The sequence below is a fragment of the Oratosquilla oratoria genome, chromosome 28 (genome assembly GCF_046742065.1).
Source record: "Oratosquilla oratoria isolate Oo_2021 chromosome 28, ASM4674206v1, whole genome shotgun sequence".
Taxonomy (NCBI): Eukaryota; Metazoa; Arthropoda; class Malacostraca; order Stomatopoda; family Squillidae; genus Oratosquilla; species Oratosquilla oratoria.
The window spans coordinates 36,664,077-36,691,216 of record NC_134804.1 but is presented as its reverse complement, the minus strand read 5'-3'; the positions used below and the strand labels follow the sequence as shown (position 1 = coordinate 36,691,216).

The following is a 27,140-nucleotide window of genomic DNA, read 5'->3' as shown; positions in this document are numbered from 1 at the left end:
CTTGATGGTGCAGTGGTTAGTCACTGTTACTTTGATACATCTGAGCTGAGGTTTGAGTCCTTGGCTTTGCTTCGTAGCAGTTTCCGTTTATGTCTCCGACGAGTGCATTGTCAGTCTCATTCGTGATGACATGGAATTAAAAGTAAAAAGTTAATGTGGTTGAAAAAAGATTACTTCTCTTTTTGTATTTGAGGGGACAGAGAGGGAGGGTCACTGATTAAATGAAGCGGCCTTGCTGTGGATGTGCTGTGTCTTGCTGCATTGCTTCTTACCCAGGGCAGTGGGTGAGAAACAGGGATGACCTATCATCCAGGAAGAGCCGAGAAAAGAGGGAGGGAGGGAGGGAGGGGTGGTGAATGGGAGTGGAGTATATGGGGATGAAATGGGTGCGAGTGGTATTATGCCTTTGACTTTGGCTACCTCCTTTGTAAGGGGGAAGATACCCTTGGTATATATATATGTATATACACACACACACACAAGAACAGGAAAATAAAAAAAAATAACCTTTAGAGAAATAGTACAAAAGCAGATGGAGGAAAATACAAAAGAAACAGTTATGAAAGTAGTTAAAAAAAAGGAAAATTGGATGAGATAAAGTTGACATAGGTAAATGCATTGTGGTCCATGGTATCCAAGAAAAACATGATGTGTTTAAATACCAGAGAGAAAAGGAGGAAAAGGAAATAGCTAAGGAAATTTTTAAAAGAAATTCAGGGCGAAGGGCAAAATTTTGACAAAGAAATTTATGAGATTCATAGGATAGGCAAATATTCAAAAGAAAAACAACATAGACCTCTGAAAATAAAACTAAGAATTCAAATGATAGCCAAGGAGGTACGATCAAAAGCAGTTAAATTAGCAAACAGCAAGAAATTCAAACATATATGGATAAAAAAGGAAATAAGTGATGAGGAAAAAGAGAAAGACAAGGCTCTCAGAATTGAAGCCAACAATAGAAATGAGAAAAGAACAGAGATGAAAAAAAAACAAGTTTTTTTGGAGAGTAGTGGACCCGAGACTGAAAAAATGGTACATCAGAAAAATGGAAACTTAAACAAAAAAAAAAGAGAAGAAAATATGAAACTAAAAGTGGCATACACAAATATTGATGGTATGATCTCTGGAATTAACAAACTAAACGAGTATCTGGAAATATAGAAACCTGACATTATGGGAATTGTGGAGACAAAACTGAAAGACCCTCATCATCTATACAACCACTGGGCAAAAAATAAAACAGATAAACAGGGAGAAGGTGTCATGATATTGACCAAAAAGGGTCTAAATGTGACAAAGATAAATGAGGGTAAATATAATGTGGAATTAATTATGATAAAAGTTGTAAATAAAAATATGAAAAGTAGAAATTTTGTCGCAGTGTATGTGCTACCAAAAACACAGGCTTGGTCTGATAGTGATCATTCTAAATTACTGGAAGACACAATGAACATGTTCAATGAGTTACTGAAAGAGGGTGGTAACATAGTAATTATGGGTGATATTAATGCAAAGGATATAATCTGGGAAGAAATGATAGTAAAAGGGGGTGAAGAACTTTGGAGCAACATTCTGCTGGATATGACCATCGAATATACCTTAACACAATGGGTTAAGGAAAATACACGTACTAGATACAGAAACAATGAGGAACCGTCAAACCTAGACTTAATATCAACTTCTGAACCAGATATTGTGAACAAAATAGAATATAAAACACCAATTGGAAAGAGTGACCATATACTAATAGAGCTTGAATTAAAAAATAAAACAATGTAAGAAGGAATGATAAACATAGAGAAGGAAGATTAATGTACAACAAAACAGATTTTGTAAAGCTAAGGAAATTTTTCCAAAACATAATCTGGAATAAATTCTCCAAGGCGGAAACAAAGATGGAAGACAAGTGGAACATATTCAAGGAAAAATACAAGGAGGGAATTGATAGGTATGTACCAAAGAAGAACCAAAAAGAGATTTATATAAAGTGTTGGTACAACAGAAGATGCAGTAAGGCTAAAGACAGAAGAGACAAAGCCTGGAAAAGATGGAAAAGAGAAAAAAAAAAAAAACATCCAAATGGCAAAAATATATAAAATTTAGGAACGAATATGTGAATATATGGAGGAAAGAAAAAAGAAAATATGAAAAAGATATAGACAAATGTAAGGATTAACCTAAACTCTTTTGCAAATATGTAAATTATAAATTAAAAGACAAACACGGACCGGTAAAAATGTGTGGATATAAAGAATATATAGACTACACAGAAATGGCTGAAGTTATGATCACACATTTCAGACCTATTTTTACAATTGAGAACTCACAAATTTGGGAAGATGGACAACAAGAAAGACCCCCTAAAATGAAAGAAATAAAGGTAACACAGAAAGAAATAAGATCAAATAAAAAACCTAGATGTTAGGAATTCGCATGGACCAGATGGAATTGCAAACTGGATACTGAAAGAGTGTATAGACAAACTGACAGACAAATTATACAAGATTACAGACTTTTCACTCAAAGAAGGAAAGGTACCACTAGATTGGGAAGATGCAAAAACATAGTACCAATATATAAAGGAGGAAACAAAGAAGATCCTACAAACTTCAGACCAGTATCCCTTACAAGCACAGTAGCAAAAATATGCAAAAAAGTTATCAGAAATAAATGGATCAAACACTTAGAAGAGAATAAAATATCAAACCCTAAACAATTTGGCTTTAGAAGTGGAAGATCATGTACCACAAACTTAATATGCTTTTACTCAAGATTAATTGAGATAATACAAGAAAGAGATGGCTGGACAGACTGCGCCTTCTTGGATTTGCAAAAGGGTTTTTACAAAGTACCACATAAAAAGTTAATAAAAAAAAAATTAAGTACTAGGAGGAATACAAGGTAAGCTACTGGAATGGATGAAAGATTTCTTAAATGGGAGAAAAATGAGTGTGGTACTTAGAGACAAAAATTTGAACTGGGAAGATGTGATAAGTGGCATCCCACAAGGCTCTGTTTTAGCTCCTTTAATATTTGCCATATATATAAATTATATGGATGAGGGAGTGAAGTGTTACATGAACTTCTTTGCTGATGATGCCAAATTACTCAAGAGAGTAAGCACAGAAGATTGCAGATTGCTACAAGAAGACCTGGACAAAATATGGGAATGGAGTCAGAGATGAGATATGAGCTTTAACATTAAGAAATGTGGTATAATGGAATTTGGAAAAAGCAAAAATAAAATATCGGGTCAATATAAATTTGGTAACAAGGAAGTCTAAAATGCTGACTCAGAAAGGGACCTGGGAGTGATTATCTCAAGTGACTTGACACCTGATAAATATGTCAATAAATTAGTTGGAGAAACTTTTAACTTATTAAGATCAATGAGAGTGTCCTTCAAGTACATGGATAAAGAAATGGTAAAGAAAATAGTGGTTGCACTAATAAGACCTAAACTAGACAAAATGGACAAAAATGGACAAAAAATGAATATAGGTGTAATATATAGGCCAAAGACATTATCATTAGCAGACGACAAACTGTTATTTTAAGAACTGTCTAGTTTCTGCAACCGGGATTTATTGATAATGGGTGATTTCAATTTTACTGACATTGATTGGATGACCCTTGAACATGGCCATATAGGTAGTCGCTTGATTGATTTTCTTGGTGACAATTACTTAATTCAGCATGTAAAAGAGCCCACAAGATATGGAAACTTACTCGATTTATTGATCACTAGCCGCGAAAGCATGGCAACTGATGTAGAAGTCGATGAATCTGTTGCAAATAGCGATCACAACTTAGTCAGATTCAAACTCCTAAACAATTTTAGAATAGATACTTGTGCTTCTAAAATACCCGATTTCAGTAAAGCTCAGTTCATAGAACTACGTCAGGAGCTTCAGCTTACAGATTGGGAGGAAAAATTAAACGAAAGGCCTGTAGATCAGATGTGGGAAATATTTCAAAATACGCTCACTAAGATGATTCAAACTTACATTCCTTTTAAGGACAGACGTCCCCCAAATCAGGCTCGCCCAAAGTGGCTCGACAAAGAAACTGAAAAAAGTATTGCTAAAAAGAGACAGGCTTATAAGAAATATAAGTGCTCGGGTGCATCTAATGACTATGAAAGTTATGTATCAATACAGAGAGATTTAAAAAAGACAATAAGAAAAAGAAAACGACAATACGAAATGAACATCGCTGATAAATCCAAAGAGAATCCCAAAGAATTCTATAGTTACATTAGAGATAAAAAGGTTGTTAGGAATCACATTGGTCCACTATTATCTGCTGACGGTCAACTTGAATATTCAAATGAAGGAATGTGTAATCTCTTAAACAATTATTTTAGCTCGGTATTCGTAAACGAAACACCTCAAAGTGAATTCCAAACTGAAACCTGTGAAAAGTCTGGGGTAAACTTACTCACTACGGTAAATATAACAAAAGAAAAAATTAAAAGGTGTATAGACAAACTCAAAGTTAATAAAACACCAGGGCCTGACGGTTGGCATCCAAGAATCTTAAAGGAAATGAAAAATGAGATTGTTGTTCCATTAGAAATTATTTTCAAGAAATCCATCATATCCGGAGATGTCCCAAGAGAATGGAAGCTAGCTAACGTTACTCCCATATTCAAAAAAGGTGACAAAAAGAAACCAAATAACTATAGGCCTATAAGTTTGACTTCGATCGTAGGAAAAATAATGGAAACTATCATCAGAGATGATATCGAATATCATTTAGAAAGTAACCGTTTGATAAATGATAGCCAGCATGGTTTCAGACGGAAACGTTCTTGCGTGACTAACTTACTCGAATTCTACAACACAGTTATCTCGAATTATGACAAAAGAAACAATATAGATTTAGTATATCTAGACTTTGCAAAAGCTTTTGATACCGTCCCACACGAAAGACTTCTTACTAAATTAGCTTTGCATGGAATAAGTGGTAGCCTATTAGGTTGGACTAGTAATTGGTTGAAAGGTCGAAAACAGAGAGTTGTTTTAAATGGAAAAACTTCTGGATGGAAAAATGTTGCAAGTGGAGTTCCTCAGGGTTCCGTTCTTGGGCCACTTCTATTCATAGTATATATAAATGATATAGACAATGGACTAAAATCTACTGTTTCCAAATTTGCTGATGATACAAAACTGTGCGGAGTGGCAAATGATCACTCAAACCAATTAGATATTCAAGAAGATTTAGATCAATTACAGCAATGGTCTGAAAAGTGGCTAATGAAATTTAACACAAGTAAATGCAAGGTAATGCACATAGGTAAAAATAACAGTAAGTACGATTACAAGTTATTTGGAAATTCGTTAACAAAAGTGGATAGTGAAAAAGATCTCGGCGTAATTATCAGTAACGACCTCAAATCATCCAAGCAGTGTATTTCAGCCTCTGAGAAAGCAAATAAGATTCTGGGATTGATTGCGCGATCTTTTGATTTCAAAAGTCCATCACTCATTAACAAGCTATATAAATCGTTAGTTCGTCCACATTTGGAATATTCTGTTTCCGTATGGTCACCGAATCTCATTAAAGACATTGACAGACTGGAAAAAGTACAACGGCGAGCCACAAAACTGATTCCAAATATCAAAAATAAATCATACGAAAATCGACTTAAGCACATGAATCTGTTTTCCCTAAAAAAGCGTAGACTCAGAGGTGACTTGATACAGGTCTTTAAGATTTTAAAGGGAATTGACAACATCAAAAGTGACAAAATTTTCACATTGAATGAAAATCAGACAAGAAACAATGGTCTCAAACTGTCCGGAAATAGATTCAATTTGGAAGTAGGTAGAAACAACTTTGCCAACCGTGTAGTTAATGAATGGAATAAACTTCCTGCACAGGTAGTGCAATGTAGTTCAGTTCGAAGCTTTAAGAATCATTTAGATAAATACCTAAGTAAGATGCTGTAATTATTATAATTTATGTTATATTATTTGTTTTTGTTTTGTTATAATTTGTCTGTCTGATTTTCATTTATTATTAGTTATATGTCAATTTATTATCATTTACTATTTACCTGTTTGTTTGTTATTCAACTATACCAATACATTTATTTATGTATTTTAATTGTTATTTACATTGTTATAGTTTTAATTTATTATTAATATGATTTTTTTTTTTTTTTTTTTTTTTTTTTTTTTTTTCATCCGACCTAGAAATGGATCAAAAGGTCTCCTGTCGGCATGCTTTGCCTTTGTAATCCTTTGAATATGCTGCAACAAAAAACATAAGAAAATTAGAAAGAATTCAAAGAGCAGTGACAAAAATGGCACCTACACTATCAAATTTGACATACAAACAAAGATTGGAGAAATTACATCTATCAACACTGGAACACAGAAGAGAAAGAGGTGATTTGTTTACCATTTACAGAATTACGAAAGGGATAGAAATTCTTGTTAGAGACATACATACATACATATACCAAAGGCTTTTTCCCCCTTACACAGGGGGTAGCCAAAAAGAAAAAGGCATAGAAATCACTCCCACCCATTTCATTTCCCATATATTCCACTCCCCTCCACCCTCCTATCTTGGCACCTCCTGAATGACGGGTCATCCCTGCATCCTGTCCACTGCCCTGGGTCAGAAGCAGTGTCGCAAGACACAGCACATCCACAGCAAGGCTGCTTCATAAATTCAGCGACCCCCCTCTCCGTCCCCTCATGCAGGAAAGGAGAAGACGGGGAGAAATCCCTTTGGGCTGTGTCAAATTATTTCTCATACATACTTCCTCACTCCCCATCCCCCACCCACTCCCCCTCATGCATCACAGCCTCATCTATACACAACCCTTCTCCATTCACCCCTATCTTCTGTCCTCTCCCGTCCTTCCTCTACAGACATTCCTCTCTTTTGTAAAGCCCCTTTCACCCCATCCATCCATCTCATCCTAGGACGCCCCCTCATATTCACTCCTTCCACCTCCGCCTTTCACACTTCTTTTACTAATCTTTCTTCACTCATTCTTTCCATGTGTCCAAACCATCCTAATACTCTTTCATTAACCCTATCTCCCAGCTCCCTTTCCACCCCTGTTCTCCTCCTCAACTCCTCATTTCTCACTCTATCTAGCCTAGTAACCCCTATCATACTTCTCAGACATTTCATTTCAAACACATTCAAACTCCTTCTCTCTTCCTCTCTCATGTTCCATGTTTCTGCCCCGTACATTGCTGTTGGCACAATCACTCATTCATACAGTCTCCTCTTAGCATCCATTCCCAGATGTCTATTTCTCATTACACTTTTTAATCCACCAAGGCATTTACTCGCTTCTCTCAATCTACATTCTACCTCAACCCTCACTCCTCCCTTGATAGAGACAACTTATCAAAATGGGACAAAAGAGAAACAAGAGGACATGAAAAGAAGCTAAAGAAGGACAGTTACAGAAGAGATTTGAAAAAAAAAAAAAAAAAAATAGCTTCCCACATAGAGTGATTGATGTCTGGAACAAACTAAATGGAGAAACAGTGAGTGCCAAAACTATACAAGATTTTAAGAATAAACTGGATGCGGAGAGATACAAAATTGGGTCACTATGAGCATAGCTCTCATCCCGAAAAAAACAACTAGGTAAATACAGGGTGGGGTGCGGAAACTTCCCGATTTGGGGATTGAATTATAAAGTGTTTACACTTCACAATTCTTTATTCTACTTTTATGTCTGTCACACAACATGGGAGGTTTACTTTTACATAGTTCTAAAAACAATATCTTTTAAATGTCCACCTCCATTGTCAATACACTGATTCAGACGATTTTGGAAGCTTTGGTCTACTCTCTCTAGCATGGTGAGCGGTATATTGGCTATTTCAGTGCGGATGGCATTCTGTAGGTCTTCCAGGGTCTATGGACGGTCGTTATAAACCATGGATTTGAGATAACCCCACAGGAAATAATCATAGGGGCCTAAATCAGACGAGCGCGCTGATTTCCCTGAGAGGCTATTTAAACTGGCCAGCGCGCTCGCCTGATTTAGCCCCCTGTGATTATTTCCTGTGGGATTATCTCAAATCCATGGTTTATAACGACCGTCCACAGACCCTGGAAGACCTACAGAATGCCATCCGCACTCAAATAGCCAATATACTGCTCACCATGCTAGAGAGAGTAGACCAAAGCTTCCAAAATCGTCTGAATCAGTGTATTGACAATGGAGGTGGACATTTAAAAGATATTGTTTTTAGAACTGTGTAAAAGTAAATCTCCCATGTTGTGTGACAGACATAAAAGTAGAATAAAGAATTGTGAAGTGTAAACACTTTATAATTAAATCCCCAAATCGGGAAGTTTCCGCGCCCCACCCTGTACAACTAGATAATACATGTCTTGGTACCTAAGAACTTCAACACCCCAAAGGCCAACAGCTTGAAACTTTATATATGTTTTGAAAATGTTGCCCTTGAAATCAAACTGTTCTTGGAACTCAAATACAAATAATTTGGGAGCTGACAGATACGGCTGATGTGAGATTATTGGGATGGTTTCAATACATGGAAAAAATAAGTAAAGAAACATTAGCAAAAGATGCATGGAAAGCAAAGGTGGATGGAGTTAACTTGAGGGGAGAATTGAGGATGAGATGGCTGGATGGGATGAAAGGGGGTTTGAACAAGAAGGGATTGTCTGTTGAGCAAGAAAGAAAGGCAGGGAATAGGGGCAAGTGGAGGATTAATATTCATGGATGATATTTTAATACAGGCTGAAGGGATTTCTCCTTGTCTTTTCTATTTTCTGCATGAGATGAGGAAGGGTGGTCATGTAAGTGAAGTGGCTGCTGTGGATATACTCCATCGCGCCACATTGCTTCTGACCCGGGAAGTGGGCTGGAGACAGGGATGATCCATCATCCATAAGGAGCTAAGATAAGAAGGAAACAAGGGTGGTGGATGGGAACAGAATGAGTGGTACTTTGACTTGGCTACCTCCCTTATCAGGGGGAAGAGGTTCTTGGTATACAGACAGACAGATAAACAAACATAAATAAAAGACAGATGTATCATACAGCACTGCATTCTATGTGTATGTTTCTATAAAAAATAACCTAGAAGAACAACCAATAGTCGCTATTCTTCAATTTGAAATCTAATCCTTCCCTAATGTCTGTTATGTGGTGATCCTACAAGATGGACAGTGATGCAGCCTATTTTCAAAACCCGTCAACATCAACCCCATCTCAGGGGCTGACATTCTGTCTCTGGACTGGGCCCAAGATATCTCTATTAACTTCAACTGTATTTCCAGAGCTGGGCGCATTCCTCAGTGCATTCCACTTTATTTTAGCTGAGGTTAGCGCTCCCAAACTATTAATATATAGGTGCCAGTATAGTATGTGGCCTACCTTTTGGATGTGGCCAATGAAATTTTTCTTTGGTATAGTATGTGGTCTACTGGACTTTTATTTCAGTATGAACCTGTCTCTTAAGCTTGACTGGGAGCACTAACCACAGCTAAACTAAAGTGGAACGCACCGTGGAATGCACCTGGGAACCCACTGAGGAACACGCCCAGCTCTGTGTATTTCTTTTACTTTTTGGGGATGTGGTTTTCCACTTAGTGAAATGCAGGGCAACAATTGATTGATTGACACTTTTTTATATATGGGAAGCTGACAACCAGAGACTACTCTCCTTTTCCTACCACTTTTAGCCAGTGACATTGAAACAGTCCCACATTGATGCAACACAGGCAGCAGTCCAAAGTTTCTTCACATAGACATCTGTGGGAGGTTCTGAGAACCACTGCCAGCCAATGAAGGGCTGTTGGTTTCCCACTTAGTGAAACTTGAGGAAACAATTAAATTGAATTGATTGCGTAATAGACTTTTTTGGAAATCTTTTATCCATTCCAAGTTGCTTCCTTCAAGTCCTCTAATATTTTACAATGTAAATTCAATGAATAGCATATACATAGGTCTCAAATTAGGAAACTATGATAAAGTACTTACTCCGGACAAACACAGGAGAAGTTCTTTTGAGAACATACAAAGCTACTGCTACACTGTGCATCTTCCGTGCAGTAGAATCCAAAGAGACCCCTGTAAACTGTTGTGAAAAGTTGTAACCCAAAAGAAAAGAAAATTATCATCATGAAATTGTTAACAGACCATCATATTAAATACCTGAAATTATCATACTAAAATTATATATATATATGTAATATATATATGTATATATATACATATGTATATATATATATACATAATATATATATATATATATATATATACATATATATATAAATATATATATATATATATATATATATATATCACATGTATATATCAAACCCTAATACAAATACTGTAAAACCAATGATAACCTACAAGTTGTTACTTTAAATTATCTAAACAAAAGCATACATCTATTACAGCTTCCAAGTAAACCATGAATAACAAAAAAGTCATCCTAAATACTGAAGCAGGAAGACTTAAAAGACAATAAAAAAAAAAATAAAAAAAATGATAAAAAGAAATAAGTTGCAGAGTGAAAAAATTGAATATCCTGACAAGTGGAGATCTGGGAGAGAAAAAGACATACAGAAAGAAAGAGAAGGAGAACGAACAAAAGTTCTTCAGGTAATGTATTTATATCTTAACTCCGTAGATCAAGTACATTACTGGACAGCAAAATGTCTACTCATATAGTTATGATGAGAGGCTTTAATACTATTTGTAGAGATGAAAAAGTAAAATATTCTGATGAGTGGAGATCTGGGAGAGAAATGGACAGACAGAAAGAGAAGGAGAATGAACTAAATTTCTTCAGTTCATGTATTTATATCCTCACTATACTATAGATCAAGTACATTACTGAAGAGCAAAATATCTACTGATATAGGAATGAGGAAAGGCTTTTATAATACTGCTGTCCCTTCTTACACGGTCACCTTCAACCTATTCTTTCCCACTTCTATGACTCCACTATTTCTTTCTCTGATCCCTTGTGGTGGGGAAGGGGAAGAGGGAGACTACTTTGGATTGATACAAATGACTGTCATCAAGCATTGTTTACAGAATCAAAATCTTCTTACTTAGCATATTATAAATGTAGAGGAAGTCCTTCATCTCTACACAGGTGGATTTTTCTCGGTAATATATATAATTCCTGGAAACAAAGACAAAAAAAACTTGTTACAAAATTATAATTACAAGCACAATCTAAGAAAACCTGAAATTACATTTACAGTTTACATATGAGGTGCTCCATGCCAGACAGGTGAAGATGCCAAAACCATGATTTCAGTTATTGCTGTCCAAAGTTTAACCAAATGAGGTACTCAAAGAAAAGGTATTTTTGAGGCATTGGTGTCTTCGCCTGTCTGGCACAGAGTAGCTCATATATATATATATATATATATATAAATAGATATATATATATATATATATATATATACAAGGGTCATTCCAAAAGTAATGCCTCCTATCTTTTAACACCTTCGATACGATGACGCCTACGTAGGCGTCATGAAGAGCAAGTGGATACGCGAGGATGCCGATGTTGGCGTCTTGATTATATATATTGTAGTTGTGCCTGCATGACCCCCATACTCTGTAAACTGGCTTCATCATATTTTCTATGGTTATCAAAATTCACGGGTGAAAGAGAACGAGCAATACAGCGGTAACTTTATTTTTTATAATGCGAGTATTATGACGCAACATCGCACGTCTGGCAGCTAATGCTGCCCGCGAGATTTTGGCTCGTATTGAAGGGGTTAACTCAAAAAGTTAAAGAGCTACAAAGACAGGAGTGGCACCATTAAAATAAGCGACCTTTAGTGTAACAGAACTTATTTTTCTACGTAGTCACCACCATTCTTAATGCACTTTTGCCAGCAATGAATGAGAGCCTTGATGCCTCAGTCATAAAAGTCAGCAGCTGCCGAGGCGGTCCATTTTTTCACGGCTGCGACTATGGCATTGTTGTTGGGGAAATGCTGCTCACGTAATGCATCCTTCAGAGGTCCAAACAAGTGGAAGTCTGACAGTGCCAGGTTGGGACTATACGGTGGGTGAGACAGCACCGTCCAGCTGAACTTTGTCACACATTCCTTGGTCTTCAAACTTGTATGTGGCCTGGCATTTTCATGTTGCAAATGGAATGTTTCCCTTTTCTCTGGCCTTACACGGGCGATCCGGGCCTTCAGCTTGGTCAATGTTTCAACGTAACGGTCAGAGTTGACAGTTGCCCCTGGTTCCAAGAAATCCAGGAGGATGATGCCCTTCCTGTCCCATAAGACTGTGCACATCACTTTGTCTGCAGATGTCTGCATCTTGAACTTCTTTGCTGGGGAGTGGGAGTGGTGCCATTCCATTAACTGCCGTTTGGACTTGGGCTCGTAGTGGAAACACGACGTCTCGTCACCAGTGATGATGCGGTCCAAGAATCCGTCACCTTCGGATTCGTACCGATCCAACAAGTCCTCCCAGACATCCCGTCGGTGGTCCTTTTGCTCCTGCGTGAGCATTCATGGAACCCACCTACCACGCACTTTGCTGTATCCTAGGGATGACAACATCATTTCCAGTGCACTGACACCCACATCCAACTCTACACGCATTTCATTCACCATTATCTTCCTATCAGCGCAGATGAGTTGATCGAGGCGCACTTTGTTTTCCAGGGTAGTGGCTGTGCATGGGTGTCCAGAGCACAATTTGTCACTCACATCTCTGTCGTCACTCTGAAATCGATGAACCCATTTCCTAACTGTGCTGACCTCAACTGCATCGGCTTTGTAAACGTTCCCCAGGTGCCAGTGAATGTTGATTGGTTCAATTTTTTCTGCATGGAGGAATTCAATGACGCATCTCTGCTTCTGATGCATGTCCATGACAGGGATTGCTTTCTTAGTGTCACACCATCAATATCTGCAACAGAGAGATGAAACTTTCAGGTCATGAGTGCAAGTTCAGTCATCATAACAATGCAACTTGCAATCCCCTCAGATCCCTTCAGTCAGAATAAAAAAATAGGAGGCATTACTTTTGGAATGACCCTTGTATATTTATATATATATATATATATATATATATATATATATATATATATATATATATACACATAAGATAAAGGAAGCAAAGAGGAGAGCAGATGAGAAATGGGGAAAGAGTATGACAGAAAATTTTGAAAGTAATAAAAAGATGTTTCAGAAGGAAATTAAAAGAGGAAAAGGAGGCGAATCAAGTAGAAGAAAAGGTAAAAGGTGTAGATGGAGAGATGATAATGGAAGAGAAGGCAGTGGGAGGAAGGTGGGCAGAGTATTTTAGGGAGTTGCTAAATGTGAAGGAGGATAGGGAGGGAAAGGTAGTTGCAGTGGGAAGTGCTAAGAAAATGAGAGTGATGAGTGAGGAAAATGGAGGAGAAATAGGGAAGGATGAAGTGAAAGCAGCTGTTAAGATGATGAGAGCAGGTAAGGCACCTGGGTTGGATGGATGCCATGCAGAATGTCTGAAGAAAGGAGGTACAGTTATGGTGGACTGGCTGGTGAGGTTATTCAATGTTTGTTTAAGAGAGGGTAGAGTGCCGGAGGACTGGAGGAGTGTCTGTATAGTTCCGCTTTACAAAGGAAAGGGGGACAAGTGTGAGTGTAGTAGTTACAGAGGGATCAGCTTTTTGAGTGTAGTTGGGGAAGGCTTATGGGAGGGTCTTGATTGAGAGGATTAGGAGAGGAACAGAGGGAGTAATTGGTGAGGAACAGTGTGGTTTTAGGACAGGTAGGGGGTGTGTAGATCAGATCTTTGTGGTAAGACAGATATGTGAGAAAGCTATAGGAAAAGGTAAGGATGTTTTTTGGGCTTTTATGGATCTGGAAAAGGCTTACGACAGGGTAGACAGGAAGGCACTGTGGGAGGTACTGCAGATATATGGGATAGGAGGAAAGCTGTTAAGAGCAGTCAAGAGTTTTTATGAGAACAGTAGAGCTTGCGTTAGGATTAGAAATGGAGAGAGTGAATGGTTTGAGGTAAAGGTGGGACTTCGTCAGGGGTGTGTTATGTCGCCCTGGCTGTTCAATCTTTACATGGATGGGGTGGTGCGAGAGGTGAATGCAAGGGTAGTGGGTCAGGGGTTGGAGATGATTAAAGAAAATGGAGAAAAGTGGGAGGTGAGCCAGCTGTTGTTTGCTGACAACACTGCGCTTGTAGCAGGATCAGAGGAGGGATTGAGGAAGTTAGTGACAGAGTTTGAGAAGGTGTGTGAAAGAAGGAAGCTGAAGATAAATGTGGGCAGAAGTAAGGTGATGAGATGTACAAGGGGAGAGAGTGACAGCAGGCTGGAAGTGAGCATTAAGGGTGAGAAACTGGAGGAAGTGGATAGTTTCAGATACTTGGGTGCAAATATGACAGGAAAGGGAGGAGTGGGGGTGAAGGTAGACTGTAGATTGAGAGAAGCGAGTAAATGCCTTGGTGGATTAAAAAGTGTAATGAGAAATAGACATCTGGGAATGGATGCTAAGAGGAGACTGTATGAAGGAGTGATTGTGCCAACAGCAATGTATGGGGCAGAAACATGGAACATGAGAGAGGAAGAAAGAAGGAGTTTGAATGTGTTTGAAATGAAATGTCTGAGAAGTATGATAGGGGTTACTAGGCTAGATAGAGTGAGAAATGAGGAGGTGAGGAGGAGAACAGAGGTGGAAAGGGAGCTGGGAGATAGGGTTGATGAAAGAGTATTAGGATGGTTTGGACACATGGAAAGAATGAGTGAAGAAAGATTAGTAAAAAAAAGTGTGCAAGGCGGAGGTGGAAGGAGTGAATATGAGGGGGCGTCCTAGGATGAGATGGGTGGATGGGGTGAAAGGGGCTTTACAAAAGAGAGGAATGTCTGTAGAGGAAGGATGGGAGAGGACAGAAAATAGGGGTGAATGGAGAAGGGTTGTGTATAGATGAGGCTGTGATGCATGAGTTGGAGTGGGGGATGGGGGGGTGAGGAAGTATGTATGAGAACAAATTTGACGCAGCCCAAAGGGATTTCTCCCCGTCTTCTCCTTTTCTGCATGAGGGGACGGAGAGGGGGGTCGCCGAATTTATGAAGCAGCCTTGCTGTGGATGTGCTGTGTCTTGCGACACTGCTTCTGACCCAGGGCAGTGGACAGGATGCAGGGATGACCCATCATCCAGGAGGTGCCAAGACAGGAGGGAGGGAGGAGGGTGGGGGGAGTGGAATATATGGGAAATGAAATGGGTGGGAGTGATTTCTATGCCTTTTTCTTTTTGGCTACCCCCCATGTAAGGGGGAAAAAGCCTTTAGTACATGTATGTATATACACAATACACATACATATATATAAGCCTTTTTCCTCTTTACAACAGAGGTAACCAAAAAATAAAGGCATAAATCCACTCCCACTCATTCCATCCTGGCGGCTCCCAGATGACGGGTCATTCCTGCATCTCACCCACTGCCCTGGATCAGAAGCAGTGTCACAAGACATAGCACATCCACAGCAAGGCCACTTCATTAAATCAGAGGGGGGGGGCTCTCTGTCCCTTCATGCAGAAATGGAGAAGACAGGGAGAAATCCCTTCAGGTTGCGTCAATGTATTTTTCACACAAATTCCCTCACCCCATCCCACATCCACTCCCTTTCATGCATCACAGCATCATCCATACACAACCATTCTCCCCTATCTTCTGTCTTCTCCTGTCCTTCCCCCTCTTTTTCAATGCCCCTTTTACACCCATCCATCCATCCATCTCATCATTGGTTGCCCCTTCATGTTCACTCCTTCTACCTCTGCCTTCTACACCTCTTTCACTAATCTTTCTTCACTTATTCTTTCCATGTTTCTAAACTATCCCAATACTTTTTCATCAACCTTATCTCCCAATTCCCTTTCCACCCCCACTCCTCCTCACTTCCTCATTTCTCACTCTATCCAGCTTAGTAACACCTACCATACTTCTCAGGCACCTCATCTCAAATACATTCAAACTCCTCCTCTTTTATGTTCCATGTTTCTGCCCCATGCAGTGCTGTCAACACAATCACTTCTTCATACAAGCTCCTCTAAGCATCTATTCCCAAATGTCTATTTATCATTACACTTTTTAATCCCCCCAAGGTATTTATTTGCTTCTCTCAATTTACATTCTACCTCCACCTCCAATCCTCCCTTTCCTGCCACATTCGCACCCAAGTATCTAAACTATGTACTTCTTTCAGTCCATCTTCCTTAATACTCACTTCCAGTCTACTGGCACCTTCTCCCCTTGTACATCTCATCACCTTCCTTTTACCCACATCTATCTTCAACTTCCTTCTTTCACGCACCTTCCCAAACTCTGTCACTAACTTCCTCAATCCCTCCTCTGATCCTACTACAAGCCCAGTGTCGTCAGCAAACAACAACTGGATTATCTCCCACTTTTCTCCATTTTCTTTAACCATCTCCAATCCTTGACCCATTACCCTTGCATTTTCCTCTTGTACCACCCCATCCATGTATAAATTCAACAGCCAAGGCAAAGTCCCACCTTTACCTCAAACCACTCACTCTCTCCATTTCTGATTCTAACACAAGCTCTACTACTCTCATAAAAACTCTTGACTGCTCTTAAAAGCTTTCCTCCTATCCCATATATCTGCAATACCTCCCACAAAGCCTTCCTGTCTACCCTGTCATAAGCCTTATCCAAATCCATAAAGGCTCAAAAAAACATCCTTACCTTTTCCTAAAGCTTTCTCACATATCTCTTACTACAAAAATCTGATCCATGCAACCCCTACCTGTCCTAAAACCACACTGTTCCTCACCAATTACTCCCTCTGTTCCTCTCCTAATCCTCTCAATCAAGACCCTCCCATATACCTTCCCAACTGCACTTAACAAGCTGATCCTTCTGAAACTACTACACTCACAATTGTCCCTTTTTCTCATGTAATGTGGAACTATACAGGCACTCCTCCAGTCGTCCAGCACTCTACCCTCTCTTAAACAAACATTAAATAACCTCACCAGCCAGTCCACCACCGCTGTACCTCCTTTTTTAGACATTCTGTATGACATCCATCCAACCCAGGTGCTTTATCTGCTCTTATCTTCTTAACAACTGCCTTCATTTCATCTTTCCATATTTTTCCTCCATTTTCCTTACTCATCACTGTCATTTTCTTAGCACTTCCCACTAAAACTACCTTTCCCTCCATATCCTCCTTCACATTTAGCAACTCCCTAAAATACTCTGCCCCTCTTCCTCTTATTGCCGTCTCTTCCATTATCCATCTGCATCTTTTACCTTTTCTTCTCTGCTTGATTTGCTTCCTCTTCCTCTCTTTATTTCTTTTCAAAACATCTTTTTATTACTTTCAAAATTTTCTGTCATACTCTTACTCCATTTCACATCTGCTCTCCTCTTTGCTGTCTCCTTTATCTTATGCTTTACTTTTTTTTTGCACCTCTCATATGATTCTCTCGTTCTATTTTGTAACCAGTCTGTGAATGCTCGCTTCTTCTATTGTACAACCTTCTTTGCTTCCTCATCCCATCACTTACTACCCTTCCTTCTATTTCCTCCCATCCTCCTTGTTCCACACACCATCCTTGCACACTTTGTGACTCCTTCCTTGAACCATTCCCATTCCTCCTCCACTCCTACTCATAGTTCTCCTCTATCCTTCACTCCCTCCCACTCCTCTCAGTTTCTTCTTGTACTCCTCCTTTTCTTTCTCATTTAAGCAGTTCACTTTAAGCACCTCCCTACCTTCTGTCCTTTTCCTTTCTCCATCTACCCTCCATTCTTAACTTACCTTCCACCAAAAAATTATCTGATATTCTCCTACTCTCTCCCCTTATATAAATAGATATATACATTTATCAAAAATCAGGTTGTGCTGCTGATGACCTTATCTTTACTTTTCCTAACTTTTTTTTACCTTTCTTCTTTTATGTGTATCTACATTCAGTACTTACTCTTCACATCTGCAGGATGCATTGATACAGTACAAATGCTGCTGGGCACTGCACATCCCTACATATACTCCACAGCCCTGTGCTAGTTGTCTTTCATTATCTGAAGGTTCAGAGAGATATGAAATCAGACTCTTAAAACTATTCCACAGAAGCTAGACAGTACACTGAATTAGCTCACAAGTCACTTAGTGATGAAATTTTGTGTTGTTGTCTGGGGAAGGCTAGAGATAGAGCAGGACATTTCCTGTGTCTTTTGTGTGATGTTTGTACCTCGAGTAATTTGATTCCATGGCTAGCTCTTCTGTACTGTTTCCATGCTGGGAGATAGCCTCAATGAAATTGTGCCAGTGCAGTTCTTGATTATCATGAGAATGACTTCTTAGGCGGGCTGATGTTTGATGGAGTTGTTTAGATGATCAAGTTTGGAGGTCATTCTTGGACACTTGTTTTGTGGTCTAAATATGAATATGTTTGCATGGATGTGTTGCAAGGTGTGGGTGCTATGTTGCTTGAGTAGTATGCCATCAGTGTAATTTTTCTTTTTGCATTCAGATGGTTATGCATGTGTTTTGTGATGTGAGAGATAGAGGATTCTTATGTAGAACTGTGTGCATATCATCTTCATGTGCTGTTCTCAGAAGGATTTAAGAGTTTTAATGTAGATGTTCTATTGGGTGGTTTTAGTGCACCTAGACATACATACACCTAATTATGATTACATATATTCAAATATATACATAAACCAAAAGTCTCTTCCTTCTTACAAGAGGAATGGCTAAGTGAAAACATACTTTTTGCCTTGACTTTACATGTGAGAAAAATATGAAAAGAGAGAGTCCTAATCCCCTCATTCTACCCCGTTCAGTCACTTTTTTTACAACAGGGGTACTTTGTGGTTGCATTCTTGTCCACCACAACTGGGTGTTAAGGAAAAGTGAAGAGATGGAGTCATAAGGCTGGTAAATAAGATTTCAGAAAGGTAGCAGATATGAAGGATAGCATAAGTGGTCAGTATTCATCTCTGAGTGTAGGTTACTTTCCAATCACAAGAGAATGCTATGCAACTCTGGTGCATTGGTGTGTCATTAAAGTATTGACTGTGTAAAACTTATGCAGTCAATACTAGTTCAAATAACAGTACATTTTTGAGAGTAAGAATTTCTTCCAATAACCTATGAGCTCTCCTGATAAAATGACATTCATGCTGTTATATGCCTAGTCTTCTATTCTATTACAAAAGTCATATATCTCTAATATTTCTCAATAAAGGTTTTCTAGCTTCATCATGGCCTTAGGAATGGAACTCTTCCACAGACATTCCCAAGAAAAATATGCCCAACTGACAAATGAAATAATATAATTATTTAATCCAAGTTTTGAGTTTTTAAATACTAACACAGAATTGACCTGATGACAGATGGTGTTGGTGGTGAGGGAGGAGGGTGAGTAGGAGAATGAGGATAAGGGTAAAGAGCAGGAGGATGAAGATGATGAAGGAGGGAGGGCAACTGGCCTTAGCTGTCAGGTTTCATATTTGGAAAGTGGTGGAAAAACAAGGGAAGTTAATAAATCCAGGCATTTTGGGTTTGTACTTCAGGCTGTACCTCAGAGTGCAGGCATGAATGCTGATGGGCTCTGGAGAAAGAGAGTGGTGAGATAATGCTCCCAACATTTGTCCCATAGAACTATTGTCTACTGGTGCCCATCACTGGTCCCAAATATAAACGAAATTAGACACCAATGGCTCAAAAAATTAATGACTAGAAGGTATTGTGGTGATTCATGACAATTTCACCATTTTCAATGCATGTTAGAAAATACTTGTTAACATTGAAAACAGACATCTATTTTATTGATACGTACTAGGAGCTTTGACAACAAGGAAGCATATCATAAATCTCTTCAAAACTGGATGCTCATTTTCTTTTTAGCCATGTCTGCCACCAGGTTGGGACCGATGATGAGAACCTGCAACAAGTGATCCTTCGAGAAGGAGGTGAGTGAGTCATTGCCTTGTTGCTCATTTTCAAACTTCATCAACTTCCTCATTTATGTTTGGAGGTGTGGCCCCAAGAGACTGACACCGTCTCTGGAGTGAACCCAAGATCTCTCTCTCTATCTATCCATTTTTAAACACATGGAGGAGAGACAACTTGTAACTGCTCTGTTCCTTCCACTGTTTTCAGTCGGTGATACAGAAACAGTCCCATACTAACACAATGCAGATATTAGTTCAAGATTTCTTCCTAGAGTGATCTATGGGAGGGTCTGGGGACCACTGCCAGCTAATGTGGGTTTCCAGTCCATGAAACTCAACTCCAGGAAACATTTGCTGTTGGTCTATTTTATTCTCCTCTGTGACATCACTTTGGCAGTAAGTGGGTTATAACCTATTTCAGTAAATATCTTGCATAACAGGGGACACTTTTCCTTTCTTCCTGACTGGTGGCAGACTATCTGATTTACTTCCAAGGCTACTCTTCAATTGCAAAGGGGTTAATGGTCATCAGTCACTTTGTTCCATCTAACATTAAGCAGAATCAGAAGATATCCTTCACCAACATTCTTTGATGAAAAAGAAGGTAGTACAAAAACTGTCATGTACTTACTTATCACACACTTTGTTTCAGCTTTATCAGCTTCAACCCGAATTTCTTCTGGTGCACACTGGCACTGATCAGCAATACAATTTCCATAGGTGCATTCCTTGATATTGTTAAAACAACTTTGATGACCTGAAATTCAAAGAATTTTTTTTCAACATGAAATGGATGAATAAAGCTGAAAATTAAATACGTATTACAGACAGAAATCAATTATGGTTACTCCGATATACAAAATGAGAATACTTGGCAATATCTACACCTCCTTTTATTCACAACTTTTAGCTGGATACAATTTTTTTTTTTTTTCTTCTTTTTGGAGCTTTCAATCCCACCAAATGGAAAATGAAAAAGAAAGGAAAAAGAAAAAGAAAGAAAAAGTATAGGGAAGAAAAAAGAAAAAACAGAAAAAAAGATACTGGCAATACTACTAGGATCGATTGTAGAATGCCTCCCCACTCCCCCCCACTGATCAATAAAGGTCCAAAGTGCTCTGCTGTCACCCTATGCCATCACTTAAGTCATAGTAACATTTTGTTATTACTCAATTTACAGCTTGGGAGCATTACTGGTTAGGTTAGGTTACTATTACCACCATTAATGCTCAGACACATGACATCACTCAGATCATGTACTTAATTTATGGTTGAGAGCATTAATGGTAGTGATAGTAACCTAACCATTAATGCTCCCAAACCATAAATTCGATATTAAATAAAAATAAAAAGTAATCATGACCTGAGTGACAGCACAAAGTGATGGCAGAGCACTTCAAACCTTTATTGATGTGTGTGTGTGTGTGGGGGGGGAGAGATTCTACAACTGATTCTACTACTCTTCATCTTAAACAACCTATCACTAGCACCATGCAACACAACCATACAAGCACACTTATATCATAAAACAAGCACTCAAGTCCAACCACCTAACTCCTCTAGACATAAGCCCTATAGAAAAATCCTTCTCAAAACAAAGGAGAGGCACACCAACACAACTGCCTTCAGGCCACCATCCAGTTTTAAAAGAACGCAAACACATAATTGGCACAGCCACAGAACCATACTGATCTAGACTCAATGACCAGACAGAAAACATTGAACACCCCCATCCTACACTGCCCTACTCTAGCCTATCTGCATATATAAAACTGCTGGGTTGGTGGAAATAATTCTATCACCGAACAATGGCCAAAGTACTCCAAAGTGTTGACAGTAGCAAATATACTGTCATACAGATAAAATCTGCACATATGACTAATATGGTTTCAATAATACTTAAAAGACACATAGAAATCCTTACTGATTTTACAAGATATGAGGGTTCTTCACTTTGAATCATTATACCAAAATCCTTTAAAAGAACAGTATACTTGCTTGTACTCAAACCCGGCCCAGTCAAGCCGCCACCAGGGCTGCTGTTTCGTAGAATTTTGTACCAAAATGCAGTAAAATAGCGGCATGTGGCAACTGCACAAGGACATGAGGAAATTTTTTCTACATAGCGGGCTGTTAAAAACATTCAAAAACTCAAACTTTTGTTTATTAAAAATCATAGAACTAGTTATCAAATAATAAATGGTACATCAAAATATGACTTTTATTTGTAATTGTGTTATTTATAAAATATTATACCCCAAAAGATACATTTTTACGGTGTAGAAAAAATTCTACGCTAAAGTTTCAGCTTTCTTTTAGCACCAGGGCTGCCATTTCGTAGAATTTTGTACCAATAGGTAGTAAAATAGTGGCATGTGGAAACTGCACAAGGACATGAGGAATTTTTTTCTACATATCAGCTGGCTGTTAAAAAACATTCAAAAACTAAAACTTTTGTTTAAAATTCATAGAACTAGTTATCAAATAATAAATGGTACATCAAAATATGACTTTTATTTGTAATAGTTTTACTTATAAAATATTATACCCCAAAAGATACATTTTTTACAGTGTAGAAAAAAAATCTATGCTAAAGTTTCAGCTTTCTTTTAGCACCAGGGCTGCCATTTCGTAAAATTTTGTACCAAAAGGTAGTAAAATAGCGGCATATGGAAACTGCACATTCAAAAACTCAAACTTTTGTTTAAAAATCATAGAACTACTGTAATTATCAAATGCTAAATGGTACATCAAAATATGACTTTTATTTGTAATTGTGTTACTTATAAAATATACCCCAAAAGATACGTTTTTACGGTGTAGAAAAAAATTCTACGCTAAAGTTTCAGCTTTCTTTTAGCGATAATAATATTGAAATTTTTTTTTTTTATATGTTACTGAATATGTTAGGGCATGGAGGCCTATACATTCAAGAATAAAAAAAAAACTAGAACCAACATTTTGTCAAAGTTTGACATGTATATCTTGCTATGAAAGTCTGCACACGCCCGAGAAAAATGTATGCCCCGGTATGGCAACACTCCCATTCTACACAGTAGTGTAGAAAACACGGCAACCCTGGCCGCCACCACTGTCCCGTGTGCATACCTTCCGATATTTACAGTGTATGTAATAAAAAATACAGTACAGTACACTGTATGTACAGTACATTTACATGCCTGTATTACAGTTATTACTACAAAATTATTAGTATTATAGTATTATTATTACAGTATTGTTATTATTACAGTGTTAGAGTATTATTCTTATGTGTTTCTATGCCATATCATACATCACCTATACGTATACCGCTACGAAAATCTACTTTTGGCATGACCGGACCGCCCTTCCCCCCAATTAGTCCGGGCTTTCGAGGTTCGACTGTATATATATATATATATATATATATATATAATTTTCTTGGTATTATGGCTGGTAGATCACACTATCTCATAATGACCCATGTATAGATAGACCTACATTCTCATGCCAGTGCCTTATATTCTTGGTCAAGCTACATACCAACATTCTTCTACAAGTGTATTATCTTATAGGTTTAATTAAAATAATGAACTTCATTCCAAGTTCCTGTGTTCAGTTATAATTATACTTCCTTGGTCTATTATAAAGGAAATAAGATATAAGTGAATAAATAAAAATCTGATCAAATTTACTTCTTGTTTCATTCAAATAAAGACTAAATTTGTATATTTACCTTTACAAAGAATATTAAGCTGCTGAGTGTAATTGGCTGAGAACTGGAGTGTTGATGCATGAGATCCTCTTGGGCAGATACAATGCTTTTTCTCACAGGACATGTGAAAGTTGTCCTCATACACTCCGCAGTCAATGTCAGCTTCACACTGCTGTCCATACTTGTTCTTGAATAGTTCCATGGCTAGTCAGAAAGAGACAATAATTGGGGCAAGTTTTATTGACCAACAATTTAAAAATATCAAGACAATATCTTTGTTCTAGATGTTAAGTTATTATCTGGACAGTGAACACTGGTTAAGGCTTAGCTCTGGTAATTATCTAGCACCATTGCTACTCCAAACTACACATTCCTGTGTAGCCTGGCTATCATGAGATGCAACAAAACTATAATTCTATAATCTTTTCTTTTTCAATAAACACGGAAAACAATGTTAAATTTTCTATGCTACTGCTATCTATCTCTACATACAGTCAAGTAACTTAATTTGAGCTTTATTGGTTCCAAACCACAACTGCAGCATAGGTGTTGTCCTCTTTGAGAAAATAAATAAATGAAGTAAACATAAACTGTAAGGAAGTGAAAGTGATAGTGAAGAAATTTCTGGGCCTATTCCAGAGATCAAGTACCAGCCCCAAGGGGTTGTTGCAATTTTGGTTTAAGGTGGAAATGGGCAAGAATTGGTTTACCAACAGAGTGGTTAATAAATGGAATAGACTTTGTAAAAGTAGAGTGAGTGCTGAAACAAATGGTTGTTTTAAGAGATTAGATAACTTCATGGATAGTGAGGAAAGGTAGTAAGGTTACACAGAACTGCCTAGTGTATGCCTAATGGAACTCTACCTAGCGATAGTTAGACCCATCCTTGACTATGCGGTACAGTTTTGGTCTCCGTCCTACAGAATGGACGTAAATTCATTAGAATCAGTACAGAGAAGAATGACCAAAATGATACAAGGACTCGGAAATTTGCCTTACGAAGAGAGGCTTAGGCACCTAAACTTACACTCTCTGGAAAGACGCAGAGTGCGGGGTGATCTAATAGAAGTGTTCAAGTGGATCAAAGGCTATAACAAGGGTGATGCAAACAAGGTCATCATAATAAAACAACAGGGCAGGACTCGCAGTAATGGGTACAAACTGGACAAATTTAGATTTAAGAAGGAAATAGGCAAGAATTGGTTTACTAATAGGGTGGTCGATGAATGGAATAAACTTAGTAACCATGTAGTAAGCGCTGAAACTATCAGTTGTTTTAAAAAACGATTAGACAACTTTATGGATGGGGATGACAGGTGGTGATGGATACGGAGCTGCCTAGTGTAGGCCTTATGGTCTTTTGCAGTCTCCTTTATTTCTTATGTTCTTATGTTCTTATGTAATGGTCTTTTGCAGTCTCCTCCATTCTTATGAGCATTGGAATGGGATGGTGTACCTTCTGTGAGCCTTTAGCCTTCTAAAATGCTGGTAGAATACTGAGAACCCTTGCTACTTCTCCTTAGGAGTAGGTATGAATGGCTATGCATGCATAAATGTCAACCAAGGAGAGACTTATCAATGGAGAGATAGATTTGAGAGAATGACGGTGAAAAGACCACTGATACTTCTGGTTTAATCTACTGATGGAATGACATAATTTCAATGATACCAGTACTAACTCCTTGATATAAAGAACCTCTTGAAGTAGTTTGAATTTTAGATATTACAAATATCATGTTTCATCCAAACTATCCACAGATATAACTTAAATTCAATATAGGAGATATAAGTTGACAAATAATGACACAGTTGGATATAATGAATACCATACTCCTCAACTATCCATTGATACTGGTGGTCACAGCATCTACATAACCTAATGTGACTATAGCTTCATGTACTGGCATGGTTAATACATCACAGCATCTTAAAATACTTTATAATACATAATATTTATCTTTATCTTTGTAGTCACATATACAACAGATATACTAGTTAAGTATGAACACATGTAACTGGAAGACATACCTTTGGACACTAAACTTTCAGACACAACACAAGACTTCTCTTCAAGTCAAGTAATTTGTTATATCAAAAATGTACTGTATAAAGATTAATGTAAGGCATAGTGTATATGAGAAGTGAATAAAACCTTGGTAGAGAAGACATATTCTAGATTCTCAAGGCTATGCAAATAAAAGAAAATTTTTACTACACAAACTATTTTATACATAAACATACATTATATGCTACTAAAATATATAAAAACATTTACTGATAAATATCAATTTCCTAAGAGGAACTGGAAACATAAGGCATTAAAATATTATTGGTTCTATTCATTTATCATGCACACCTTTTTCACTTCTTTCTTGAATTTGAATTATCCATTTTTTTCTATGGAATGGTTATGTCAAGTCAGGTTAAGTTGGGTTAATTCATATTACGTTAGGAGCTATTGGACAATGCAAGTTTCATGTTAAATATCTATGCGTGATGCTGGAATTTTACATTTTAATTATTTTTATCTACACTACAGACAAAATTATTTGGTTACATCTTAATGATTTTCAGCAAAGACATTACTAAACAAGTTTAAAGTTTTTGATGATTAAGTTTCATAAAGTAAAAAATTGATAGAAATATATAATCTCAATGCACTACAATTTCACGTACTTATCTTTCAGTCAGGGGTTATAACTGACAGGTAGAGATTGCAATCTGAAGGCTAATACTGAAACAGTACTAATAAAATATAACTATTGAATAATAGATAATTGTCCATCACAGCACTCACACTTTGTCACTTCCCTGTCTCACACATTGTAAAACTTACCATCAGCAACAACAATTACAAGGAGGCATATCAAACTTCCAATCAATACGCTGGACATTGTCCCATTTGCTGTTAATTGCCTGCCGGGTAATATTATTATATCCGACTGGATCAACTGGCAGAAATGCAATACAGTAGGAGTCTGTAAGTCTACAGTGGTAAGGAACTAACTTTTTTCTATATTTCATGTCAATTGCTAATTAATCCATGATATAAAGTATCACCATCAAGCTCTCGAAATTGCAAATATTTCATTTTCGCTAGCCACCGTACTTATTTTGTATGCTGTGAACAGACGTTTGTTTACAAATTTATTCTACACAAATACTGCCAACTACAAAGCTATAAATATATTATTCATAAAAGCGCTAGATTTAGATAAAAAGATATCCAATAGCTTGAATAATACTAAATCCACTATCATTATGAACGCACTTCTGTTTATCATATTACGGTAGATCTACCACGAATAGAAACTGGAATTAAATAGCAGGAAATAAAGAGGTAAGTTGAAATAGAGGGGAACTAATAAAGATGAAATATGATAGATATACAAAAACAATGTCAAACAAAATGATAAAAAAAACATTGACTAGAACAAGGACTAGCTAAGCAATCTCCTTTGCTACAGTGACTCACTTTGTAAATTTTGTTCTGGTTAACACCA

At 37.7% G+C, this 27,140-nt stretch overlaps 1 protein-coding gene across 3 annotated transcripts in view; it reads right to left on the bottom strand.

The window, feature by feature from the left end:
• Window positions 1-26,834, bottom strand: part of LOC143040310 (uncharacterized) — a 38,539-nt gene extending 11,705 nt beyond the window's left edge. For 2 of the 3 annotated variants that reach the window (XR_012967708.1, XM_076211200.1), the window contains exons 1-6: window positions 26,474-26,834; window positions 23,659-23,841; window positions 20,575-20,700; window positions 17,966-18,065; window positions 11,083-11,156; window positions 9,998-10,094 (exon numbers count right to left, since the gene is read on the bottom strand). Coding sequence is in view for 2 of the 3 variants with exons in the window: in XM_076211200.1 (XP_076067315.1) it covers window positions 9,998-10,094; window positions 11,083-11,156; window positions 17,966-18,065; window positions 20,575-20,700; window positions 23,659-23,841; window positions 26,474-26,531 (638 nt within the window). In the remaining variant the exon portion in view is untranslated. The remainder of the gene's footprint in view (window positions 1-9,997; window positions 10,095-11,082; window positions 11,157-17,965; window positions 18,066-20,574; window positions 20,701-23,658; window positions 23,842-26,473) is intronic. The other variant, XM_076211201.1, reaches the window with a different exon arrangement.
• Window positions 26,835-27,140: the final 306 nt, after the last annotated feature.